Source organism: Phoxinus phoxinus (assembly GCF_949152265.1).
Source record: "Phoxinus phoxinus genome assembly, chromosome: 5".
Classification (NCBI taxonomy): domain Eukaryota; kingdom Metazoa; phylum Chordata; class Actinopteri; order Cypriniformes; family Leuciscidae; genus Phoxinus; species Phoxinus phoxinus.
The window spans coordinates 19,014,889-19,027,479 of NC_136880.1; the positions used below are offsets into that span (position 1 = coordinate 19,014,889).

At 38.1% G+C, this 12,591-nt stretch overlaps 1 protein-coding gene across 5 annotated transcripts in view; it reads right to left on the bottom strand.

Annotated features, from left to right (window-relative positions):
- Positions 1–492: 492 nt before the first annotated feature.
- Positions 493–12,591, bottom strand: part of slc35a3b (solute carrier family 35 member A3b) — a 28,354-nt gene continuing 16,255 nt past the window's right edge. For 3 of the 5 annotated variants that reach the window (XM_079612446.1, XM_079612448.1, XM_079612445.1), the window contains 7 exons: positions 12,259–12,508; positions 11,866–12,020; positions 7,315–7,437; positions 4,730–4,907; positions 4,425–4,543; positions 4,182–4,315; positions 493–678 (listed from right to left, as the gene is read on the bottom strand). In XM_079612446.1, the coding sequence (XP_079468572.1) occupies positions 588–678; positions 4,182–4,315; positions 4,425–4,543; positions 4,730–4,907; positions 7,315–7,437; positions 11,866–12,020; positions 12,259–12,508 (1,050 nt within the window). In that variant the 3' untranslated portion in view covers positions 493–587. The remainder of the gene's footprint in view (positions 679–4,181; positions 4,316–4,424; positions 4,544–4,729; positions 4,908–7,314; positions 7,438–11,865; positions 12,021–12,258; positions 12,509–12,591) is intronic. The other 2 variants (XM_079612449.1, XM_079612447.1) reach the window with 1 other exon arrangement.

The window sequence follows — 12,591 nt, forward strand, 5'->3', positions numbered from 1 at the left end:
CACTGAGCATCTCACAAGAGTCTCATCTCTTAAGCACCAGCTCAGCATTTCCCACAATGCCGGATTATTCCACCAATCAAAATGCGGTGATGGTTAAAACGATTGAGACTGAACGTGTTTTATTTACCAGAATATGGCAGGAAGACATTTTAAGAAAACACCTTTTTATTGGCTTTAAGAAAATGATTTTTCTCAAATGATACATTCAAGTAAAACAATCCCGTTTTCAATATACCAGTGTATGGCACACAAAATAAATATGCAAACTGTAACATGTGGAATTTGTGAAGCTCTGTCACAGAGATCTCTCATTATATGTAAACACATTTCAAATGAAGACCTTCAACATCCTCAGCTGAGTGTAACAATGTCTCATAGCTCTACATTTGTGGTTCTGTGTGTTGTTATGGTGACATGACATGGGACATAGAGGACAATTCGAGTTCTGGATGGTTGTAATCTTAGGTTCACTTCTTTTTTTTGTGTGCTACCTTGTGTACTAGCATCCTTAAAATATCACTGCTTCTCTTGTCCTGAACATCTTAGCAGACGCTCCGGATGTCATTTATCACTTCCTGTCCGGTCTTCTATACTTTGCTGGGGTTGACCTCAGGTGTGCTCTCATACCCGTAGAGAAACGTAGCAGCGATAACCAGCATCGCACCCATGAAGAACACACTGCAAAAGAAAGAAATATGATTTTTCCTGATGTTCTACACAGTGGGTCATTCCCAAGAAACAGGGCCATTTATGGCAAAAAAATTCAGGACTTAACATTTTTTTTATTTCATTTGAAAAGGTTACCGCTGAACTTTTCAAGCAATCACATTTTCACATCTCAGGCCAAAACCGCCACAGACATTAGGTTATCATCACCACAATCTTCATATTATTTCAACCCTGTAACAGCACGTTTGGAATTCATAACCTAAAACTTGAATAGATTGCCTAACAAATCACATATTAGAACTGAAGAAATATTTGTGTAATTATATAGAAATACTGATAAAGGCTCAGCAAACAAGCGGAAGACGCATAAATGACCAGCAGAATTTTTTCCCAATATAAACCTGCACTAGGCAGAAGCGCTCAAGTTAAAAGTCATTTAAAAAAAAGTCATATTTCATATGTTAAACTGTCTTCTTTCACCTCGGAAGCATCGCTAAGCTTCAGCACGTGTTATCTGTTTCTGAAAAGCTCGTTCAGGCATTCATGTCCTCTAGACTGGATTATTGTAATGCATTACTAGGTGGTTGTCCTGCACCCTCAATAAACAAGCTACAGTTAGTCCAAAATGCAGCCGCTAGAGTTCTTACCAGGTCAAGAAAATACGATCATATAACCCCAATTTGATCACCTCTACACTGGTAACCTATTAAGTTCCGTATCGATTACAAAGTATTGCTACTGACCTATAAGGCCGTAAAGGGTCCTATCGCACTACTATCCATCACGTTCAGGACTTTTGGTAGTACCTAGAATATCCAAGTCCACTAAAGGAGGGAGAGCGTTTTCACATTTGGCTTTTAAACTCTGGAACAGCCTTCCTAATGTTTGGGGCTCAGACTCACTCTCCCAGTTTAAAGGAACTCATTTTCCAGCTCCCCTAGAGTTAAACAGTTGAGTTTTACTGTTTCCGAATCCATTCAGCCGATCTCCGGGTCTGGCGATAGCACTTTTAGCATAGCTTAGCATAGATAATTGAATCTGATTAGACCGTTAGCATCTCTCTCAAAAAAATGACCAAAGAGTTTCGATATTTTTCCTATATAAAACTTGACTCTTCTGTAGTTACATCGAGTACTAAGACTGACAGAAACTGAAAAGTTGCGGCCAATATGATTAGGAACTATACTCTCATTCCTGCGTAATAATCAAGGAACTGTGTTTCCGCACCAGCAGGCACAATGATATTACAAACTTAGTGCTGGGGACTAATTTCAGGCGCTGCGTAATATCATTGCGCCTGTTGCACCCATGGTACAGTTCCTTGATTACCCAGGAATGAGAGTATAGTTCCTAGTCATATTGGCCTAGAAAATCACAACTTTTCCTTTTCTGTCGGTCTTAGTACACAATGTAACTACAGAATAGTCAAGTTTTATATAGAAAAAATATCGAAACTCTTTGGTCATTTTTTTTGAGAGAGATGCTAACGGTCTGATCAATTCAATGATCTATGCTAAGCTATGCTAAAAGTGCTACCGCCAGACCCGGAGATCGGCTGAATGGATTCGAAAACGGTAAAACTCAACTCATTAAAAACTGTTTAACTCTTGGAAAATGAGCCTATTTCCAAAAAAAGTGGAGTGTTCCTTTAAATCAGATGAAATGCACATGAGTCTCTTTTGCTTGAATGTTGTGAAAAGCAGCTACACTAATTATTTTCCATTTGCTTTTCTCTTTTCTACCTCGGGATGCCCATCCTGAGGTACCTAGAGATTACGCCAGCTCCAGCTTGGATCTAGCCTCTTATACGAAGATTTAGATGGCCCAACACCTGTGAAGAAAGAGCGCCAACCCCTGCCAGGACTTCAGATGGCGCCAACTCTGAATCAACACGCACCACCGCCAAATTTTCAATATATTATAATCACAACTTGTAATAACTGCTTTAATGAGATCATTGTTTCTGCTTAAATCAATACATGGTGTTTGCAAACTACATGAACTGTATTATATAAGAACGGATATGTTTGACCATTACGCTCAGGTTTTGAATCTTCGATACAGCATTAAAAAAAAATACAGTGCTCAAGTTAAAAAGTTCATCTTTAAAAAACCCCATCTCTGAACTTTTTTGTTTTTGTTTTCAACTGCCCATTTTTAAATGCAAAAGCATGTTCTGTGCAACTGGCCCCTAACAATTGAACTGCTTTTATTTTAGAATATCATGTTGCGCACGACACGCAAGAAGTAAATGCAAAGGTCAAACACATCATTCCAGCGCATATCTACATACAAGCAATGGAAAAGCTGCAGGGCGCAAAAATGCGTCCCAGGTGAACGGCTCCACAGGGTGTTAAAAACTCAAGATGCAAAGTGGTGGAATGAAAAAAATGCAAGGTAAGAACACGCTTTTTAAAAGTTTTACTTTTTAGAATGTCGTGTTTTTAGGGGCCGGTCGAACACGTTTTTGCATTCCACTTCGCTGCTTTTCCATTTGGTTTTCTCAGTAATCACAAGACAGACGTGTTTGACCGTTGCGCTCGCGCCTCTTTTGCAGCGTCTCGCACGTGTCACTGTCAAATTAAAATCAAGGTCAACTTTTAAAAAACACACCTCTAAACCTTGCATTTTTTTGCAGTATCACAAAAAAAAATCAATAGTGTAGAAACTGCTGTACAAATTTAACTGGTGTAAACTGTGAAATGTACTTTTCTACTGGTAATACTTCTCCCTTGAACTTCATCTAGTCAGTATTTGGTGATTCAAAGTGTGAAACTGTGGTGTAGTGTTTGTCTGTAACAGTTGTATCACCCACAGATCCTGTTTCAGGCGAGAAGAGCAAATATTGTGTATATGCAACTAAAAAAAATATTATATCGCTGCAAGCTACAACAGACAACACACTTTTTTGGAAAGTGGAGTTTATCTGCTCTGTTGCAGGTAAAAAAAGGACATTATGAATATATCTTACCAATATAATGAATGCGCACAAATGTTTGATTTGTTTTCCTGCGGATTCATGTGTCTTTGACGCCCCTGGTATAAAAGGACTGTTTGATGGCTTGTTCAAAGCAAATGTTAATGTGTTCTCTGGCATAATTTGAACATGTAAAATAGCACAAATGTAAATTGACAAAAGATGTCACTCTAGTCAGGACATGTATTTAACAAACAAAGCTGTAGTAAAACAGCACAAAATAAACACTTATGTGTGGATCTACACACACAAAAATTCTACATAACATACGGTACTTCTAATTCGTACGTCTCCTTAGATAAAAGCATCTGCTAAATAAATAAATAAATGCAAATTTAACAGCCATTGGTGTGAGTTCAGGGTGGGATGATCTTTAAAAACGAGTTAAATATAGTCTTGAACACACAGTTTGGTAATTCACAGGAATAATCAATAGCTTGTGAATTTAACCGGTAGTAAATCACGGGACACACGCATGGCAGTTTCCTGAGAAAGACCCAAATACAATCAATGAGTGTTGAAACAACTGTATTACCTAGTAGGGTCAAAATCCTCCAATAAGAAATAAGAGATGAGGGTGGACAGAATGATTGAGATGGAGGTGGCAAAGCCCTTCAGGATGTTATCTGCAAACTTAATCACAGCTGCAATGACCAAACCACCCAAAGCCTACAGAAGTATGTGGAGCAAATACAAAACACAAATAACACTGTGACATATTGGTCTGCATATGTGAAGACGTTTTCGTTTGTACTCTGAAGAGGAAGTGAAAATGTACCTGAAGAGCCACCACAGTCCACGTCACATTATTGTACCCTTGAAAGAGTCCGTTCTCACGCACTCTCTCTCCGTCGTACACAAACACTCCCACAAGTCCAAAAATCAGTCCAAATAAACCTGAGATGGGAGGGAACAAGTGTGATGAAAGAAATATGGATGGTGGCTCACAAACACACACACACTTCCTGAAACCTGAAGCTGAAACTCGTAAACAATGGCTACCAAAACTGAAAGTGTTTTTGCTTCTTTTAAGGAATTAAATGGATTTTTGGGTGGTTTCTATGTACATATATTTCTGCTGACCTAGCTGAATATTACGGACCCAGACACTCTGCTTGCTCTCTTTGAGGATCCTTTCAAAATACACGCCAGCAAATCCACTGGAGAAGCAGGCCACCAGCACCGCCAGCAGTCCCATCAGCTGAGAGCTGGCCGTCAGATCCTTCTGCTGGGCGATCGGTGCGACTTCACTCGGCCACTGCTGGTTCAGGTCAAACAGAAACAAAGAAACAGTCGTTTATATACTGAATATAGCCGGATAAGGGGAATGTCAGGTAAAGGGGGTCCTAGTTCAGAGAAAAACCTCATTTAAATTGAAAAATAAATAATAGAAATAAGATTAAAATCAATAAATTAATTATTTAAAATGAAAAATAAATACAATTTAATTAAAAATACATATAAAATTATAATGAAATTATATATATATATATACACACATACCTAATTAATTGCTAATTTCATATTTAAACTCATAAAGACAGTAGCCTATATTAAAAAAATATATCCAATATATCACTGATACCAATACTGCAACTCTATGTCTCTATGAAATTGATTGATTAGCCATTCAGCATTATAGTATAATTGAAAGATATACATTTGAACATTTATTAGGCTTTAAAATCTAAACTTTTAATTTAACAACCTTCACATAAATCCAATATAATAAATGTCACATTTACCTGTGCCCTTCAATATATCAGGGCTCAATTTTTCTGTTGGCCCGGTCAGACCACTTAAGATCTTTACTTGCCCAGTCAAAATTCACATTATTTTGATTAACATTAAAGCTGCAGTCCGGCACTTTTTTGGGTTTAAAAATATCAAAAAAGACATTTTTGAAAAAAAACGTAACCAGCCAGTGTTCAAAACGATCTGCTTGCCTTACCTCGATTCAAAACGGTAAGCTTGTAATAATGATTTTAATTCCAGTGGTACTGGTGGATTTCCGCGGGAATTTCGAGCATGTCTTTGCGTCATTACGTCACTTCTGTACACATAGAGAATGAGTCCCCGGCTAGCGTGTGTGGATGATGGTGGAGATTTAGCTAGCACTTGGTATGGCGGATCCCGAAAGTTTAAAGTGACAATCACCAGTGACAACTGGAGATTCACCAGTTGTAAAACACAAAGACTTAAAAATATATATTTTTTTCACGTTTTGACGTGATATAAGCAATCGTTAGATTTAATCAGCATGATATAGCTGCAATGCTTCCCCCCACCCCCCGAATTTGGTCAGAACAAAAGTGAATGTTACTTACTTGTTCAGATGACATTTACCGATGAAAATTCTAATGTTGACACTTTCAAAAAGTATACTCTGAGATTGCTGATGACATTAACGTTACAGTATCCACAGCGACGCGGCAGCCTCAATACATTGTGTTCATCCGCGCTGTTTCATGCCGATTTACTACCCACGCACAGTTAATAATTCCGCGAATAACTGCAATTGCAGATTTCTAACAGAGATGGCGACAAAGAGGAAAAACGACGGACTGCAGCTTTAAATGACAAACAGCAACAGGTTTATTAGGCTGCTGTCACTTTAAGACCTGCCGCACATGACGTGTATCTGACACACATCCCATTTCCTCAAAACTTGTTACGCTCATTTAAGACTTAATTGCACACATTTAAGACTGTGCTTTAAAATATATTTTTAAAATTGCATACGTTAACGTTTTAATTTTATATATATATATTGGGTGTTTTTACAAGAAACTGTATAGCTGCCATTTAAATTTTAGGATGGGTGTCCCTTGCACAAGGATGATCATGTTTGGTTGTCCATGGCATATGGCTAGGCATATTTATGAGACAAGGGCTGAATCCTAAATCGCCCTCTAAACCATCAATCACGATTCCCTACTTTAGTTCACTAACACAGTCCACTAGAAGGAGTGAATGAAAAACGCACAATGCACTGCAGCAAGTTTAGTGAGGGGAAAAATCAAAGATGGCAGATGAAGCATGAGGAATGTAGATTATAAATATACTCACAATTCACTCAATACATAGTTTCAATAAAACTAATTCAGCCTAATTAAGATGAAATGTTACCCAATAGTTGTGTGTGCTCTCTGTTTTTATGATTATTAGAGAATAGCATGGTTAGCTTAGCAACATGCTAAAAACAAACTCTCAGAGTCGATTCTAGTGTGTGCTTGTTTGAGGAGCTCTACTTGTTAATGAAAGCAAATAATGAAGTGATGCTTTGTTTTAACAGTTACAAAAGCAGACTGGCTGTTCCATTGCTGCAAGTTTCGAAGTAAGGTGACCTGAGAAACAAGTCACAAGACTACTATATCCGGACACACTTTAGATTAGGGTCCTATTATCACTTTTAACAAACTATTAACTACAACTTTTGCCTCAATAAACTCCTAATTACTGTTTATTAATAGTTAGTTAGGTAGTTGTTAAGTTTAGGTATTGGGTAGGATTAGGAATGTAGAATAAAGGTCATGCTGAATAAGGCATTAATATTTGCTTTATAAGTACTAATAAACAGCCAATATTCTAGCAATATGCATGCTAATAAGCAACTAGTTAATAATGAGAATTGGACCCTAAACGAAACTGTTACCCTATACCCTTACCTGGACAAGTGCAATGCCAGTCATCAGAATGACTAGTGAGATCCACTGGTAAATGCCGAGTCTTTTGCCCAACATGGACACGGAGAACAGGGCTGTAGTGAGAATTTTCAGCTGATATGTAACCTGGAAAACCAACAGGAATGTAAATGAAATATAAAGACATATCACAAAAGTTTGGGGTCAGTAAGTATTTTTTCTAAGAAAGTAATACTTTTATTCAGCAATGATGCATTACATTTGATCAAAGTGATATTACTGTCTGATCAAAGAAATATTACTGTTTTTACTGTATTTTTGCTCATGGATTCAACTTCTTTCAAGGGTTAGACTTACATTTACATTTAGTCATTTAGCAGACGCTTTTATCCAAAGCGACTTACAACCGAGGACTAAAGCAAGCGAGTCGTCGTAAAGAGGCAAAAACAACGCAAGAAGTGCTCAAAATACAAAGTTCAGGCATTGCTCAGAGTAGCATAAGCCAGACAGGGGAGGGTTAAAGAAAAAGGAAAGTTTATTTTTTATTTTTATGTTAAGTGCTGACAGAAGAGATGAGTTTTCAGTTGTCTTTTGAATGTAGTCAGGTATTCTGCATTCAGCATTGAACCGTGATGGAATGACCTCCCCACCCTCATCCGGAATGCAGAATTAACACTTGAAAGACTTCTTTCAAAAACATTCAAGACTTTTGAACATCAAGTACACATACACAAAAATATCAGCAGCTATTGTATTTGAGTATTGATTATATATTGATGTTTGACTCCATTTTGAAGAGGAAAATACAATGCAATATATCTGACATTTCAAATGTTAATTAGTAATATCGGATACATTTACTGGAAATAACATGTATTTTGTATGACAACATGTTTATGGGTAATGAAATGTATTATGAACTAATTTTATTTCTACTCGGTTCAATTCTAAATGGCATACATATTTGCTAGTTTGTTCATATAGAACTAACAATCTAAAACTAAAACCATTTAAAAAAAATCTGCAAAAGCTAAAATAAAATAAAATATAGATATTAGTGAAAAACTAAACGAAAACGAGAAACGTTGCCTTGGCAATAAACTAAAATAAATAAATCAAAATTTAAAGTAAAACTAAAACTGAAATAAAAATGAATTAAACTGAAATAGCAATATTTAAAAAAAAAAAAAAAAATTAAAAATAAAAAAATTAATAAAAAATTATAAAAATATAATTAATAAAAAATATTAATATATTAAATGTACACTAAGAAACTTTTTTAGCTAAAAATTAACAACATTTAAATAACGAGTCAAAACATCATCAATCCTTCTTCCAATATGTGTTTTTGTTTTACCCTGGTTCACTATGGTAAGCCTGTTATGTGTTTATATATTAGCACTGTCGGGATGTTTTTCGTGGGAAATTGTGTACATACGTTACTCGCCTGTTCGTGTCTCGACTTATCTGGAAATAGAGAAAGGTTTCTCTGGTTACTTTGAAGCGTGTTTGGTGTAGGGGTGGAATAGGTAATTTGACAACGAGTAAGAAAGGTTGACATGGAGCAGCTAAATCTCCAACCTCTGGGAATCACCCGTTTAAAACAAACGCCGAACAGACGAGAGTCTGCAGGCAAAAAGAGCTCGTAATAAAACAAGAATCAACATTGGCTTGGCTTTTCGGAGATGGCGAGAACTGAGGGATTTGAAACGTTTTAAAAGTGATGTAGAGATGGCGTTTTTATTACTCAACAGGTGAGTAAGGTATTTTATTGACCTTCCACTTTTGAAAAGGGTGATATTCATCCGCACAGTCGCGCAGAGCCAAAGCACAACCAAAACAATGTTCTTCCGCAAAATGCATGCAGTTATGTTTTTTAAATGTTTATTTATTTTTTTACATAGTGTACTTTTAATAAACCTAAAATAAAAACGGTAACACTTTAGTTCAGGGTCCAATTCTGACTATTGACTATCTTATTAACATGCATATAACTAGAGCCGCGTTTCCACTGAAATTACCCGGAACAATTTTTCCCAGGAACTTTTTTTGCCCTAGACCGGTTGCTTTCTGCGTTTACACCGCGGTCTAAAGTACCGGGAAGATTATAAACTGCGCGCGACTGCTCCTCCCAGTCTGCGACGGACAGTAATCAGTTTTGAGCGCCACATTTATAATAAGTATGGAGGAGATTCAAACTGTGCTGTAGTTGTGTTTGTGATGTATTGCGGACATTGACCGCGAGACGGCTGGGACGAACGCGCAGAAAATTTCCTGTTACACAAATACGCTTAATAAAGCCTGAACCTCGTCGGTCCAGCTGGGTTTTTATTTTTATTTTATTCAATTCCATATTTGCAGACAGACAACTCTTAAAGGGTTAGTTCACCCAAAAATGAAAATAATGTCATTAATGACTCACCCTCATGTCGTTCTAAGCCCGTAAGACCTCCGTTCATCTTCGGAACACAGTTTAAGATATTTTAGATTTAGTCCGAGAGCTTTCTGTCCGTCCATTGAAACTGTATATACAGTATACTGTCCATGTCCATAAAGTTAATATAAACATCATCAAAGTAGTCCATGTGACATCAGTGGGTTAGTTAGAAGTTTTTGAAGCATCGAAAATACTTTTTGGTCCAAAAATAACACAAAATAAGACTTTATTCAGCATTGTATTGTCTCCCGGGTCTGTTGTCAATCCTTCACAGTTACGCTGCTGGCGTAAGACGCTGATGACGTGTTATCTGGTGCGCCCGAGCTTCATTTATAAACTGAGGGAGACGCACGCTGTAAAAGTGTCTCATCCGCGACATGCACATTTACGCACCATTAAAAAAATGATATCCACGCAAACAATGTAGAATAGCTTGAATATAGCGTGCGTCTCCCTCAGACTGTAAACGAAGCTCGGGCGCACCAGATAACACGTCATCAGCGTCTTACGTCAGCACTGCGGAGTCCTGAACGCAGATTCACAACAGACCCGGGAGAGAATACAATGCTGAATAAAGTCTTATTTTGTGTTATTTTTGGACCAAAAAGTATTTTCGATGCTTCAAAAACTTCTAACTAACCCACTGATGTCACATGGACTACTTTGATGATGTTTATATTACCTTTATGCAGTATACTGTATATACAGCTTCAATGGAGGGACAGAAATCTCTCGGACTAAATCTAAAATATCTTAAACTGTGTTCCGAAGATGAACGGAGGTCTTACGGGCTTAGAACGACATGAGGGTGAGTCATTAATGACATTATTTTCATTTTTGGGTGAACTAACCCTTTAATGCATGAAGCCACGAACATTTTAAAAATGCCGGTTAAAATAGAATGCTGCGTGGAGTCCTTCAGTCAAAATGCGGCGTGAACACAACCAATCAGCATGTTCAGCGGACAAGTCCCGCCCCCAAAAGTTCCTGAACTTTTAAAAAGTACTACCTCGCGAGCAGGGACTTTCGGACTTTCGGAGGGGGAAATATTTACCCGGAACTTCATTTAGACCCTGGTTCCTGCGGTGTAAACACACCGAGTACCAGCCCTAAGTTCCTAGTTCCTGGGGAAAGTTCCCGCGGTGGAAACGCGGCTTAGGATATTGGCTGTTTATCAGTACCAATAAATCACATATTAATGCCTTATTCTTCATTACAATCCTTAAAGGGACAGTGTGTAGAAATTACTCCCATCTAGCGGTGAAATAGCTCCTCGCTTTTTCAAATGCGTGTTCCAACTACGGTAGCCGTTATGTACCAAGAAGCTATGACAACAATAGCCCTTCGTCGAGTTTAACTATACGTTACATGGTCTACTGTTATGCTGCCTATATAATGAATTACACAACCAAGCAATGAAAAAAAAGCTTGTAATTTAGACCATAACATTGACTTACCCGTCGAGAAGAAAGCAGGAAACTTCAGCGTCCCTTTCAAACTCTTTCTCCTTCATTAGCTCTTTACAATTGTGTAAAGCTATCCCGTTATTTACCGTCGGTTTTTGAATTCGCCGGTCACGTTTTCATTTTAAATTAAATTTTGGCATTTCTCCTGTGGCTCGGCATAAGTATGATCCTGAATTATGAAGTACCGTGCAGTGCAGCCTTTCAAATTTACCCGGGCAGTGACACGCATTACGCCTCTCTCATTGTCCGCTTCAGCTGGTGTCAGTCACGTGACGCTGGCTCTGGACGAAAACGCATTGTGGAAACGCGCTGAGGTAGCCTAGTGCTTTTTTGTTCTTCGCGTACGAGGAGAAGTCGGATCATTGGGAGAGGTAATTGTACACCATTGAGGACATATTTATGAATAAAGACATTGATTTTAGTTAATAAAATACTTAAAAAACTACACATTGTCCCTTTAATATTCTTACCCAATAACTAAACAGAACAACTAGCTAACTAACTATTAATAAGCAGTAATTAGGAGTTTATTGAGGCAAAAGTCATAGTTAATAGTGAGAATTGGACCCTAAAGTAAAGTGTGTCCATAAACATATATCTAAAAGCCTAAACTAAACTTATGATCCGGAAGCTTTCAGAAAAGGGCCGCCTTCTGGATAGATGCTTTCTCACCTGGTAGGTCGCTGCATCTAGATTAGATAGAGCCACATAGAGCAGGTTGTTCTGCAGGGTGTAGATGCCCGAGGGAATGGCCAACTTCAGCGTCAGCAGAGGCTTGTTGATTATTTCCTCCTTCAACACCCGATTCAGAGCACGAACACTGAAACCTAAGAGTCACACACAGCACATTAGACGGTGAGGCAAAACTCTCCGCCAATGCTCTGAGCTTCTGACAAGAATGAGGTTTCTGTTTGAATCGGATTTAAAAGAAAACTGCTATGATCTAATGCATTACAGACAGACTGCATGATTAAGTAAATAATTGCATTGGTTTTAGCACATTAAAGTTCAGGGCTTGAGCTTACTGAAATGAAACATCGCTATAAGACAGATCAGAGAACTCACTTTGATCTCTGAAGACGAGCAGCAAGCATGCAACAATCTTAAGAACTTCAGCACACACTACGGCAGACGATGCCAGGTAGCGCAGACCTTCAGATTGCAGCGTTCGGGAATAGCGCATTGTCAGCACCAAGGAGGTGGTCTGCAGAACCAGCACCCCCAGAGATACATACTTCAGTCGTGATGAGGTGGGCGACATATTGGAAGTATCCGATGAGACGGAGACGGGGGACAGGGAGTGTCCCTGTTTAGTCTATCAGAGAGAGAGACACACATCAAAGCTGATTTGAAATAGAATCTTTTGTAACATTATAAATGTCTTTACTGTCACTTTTG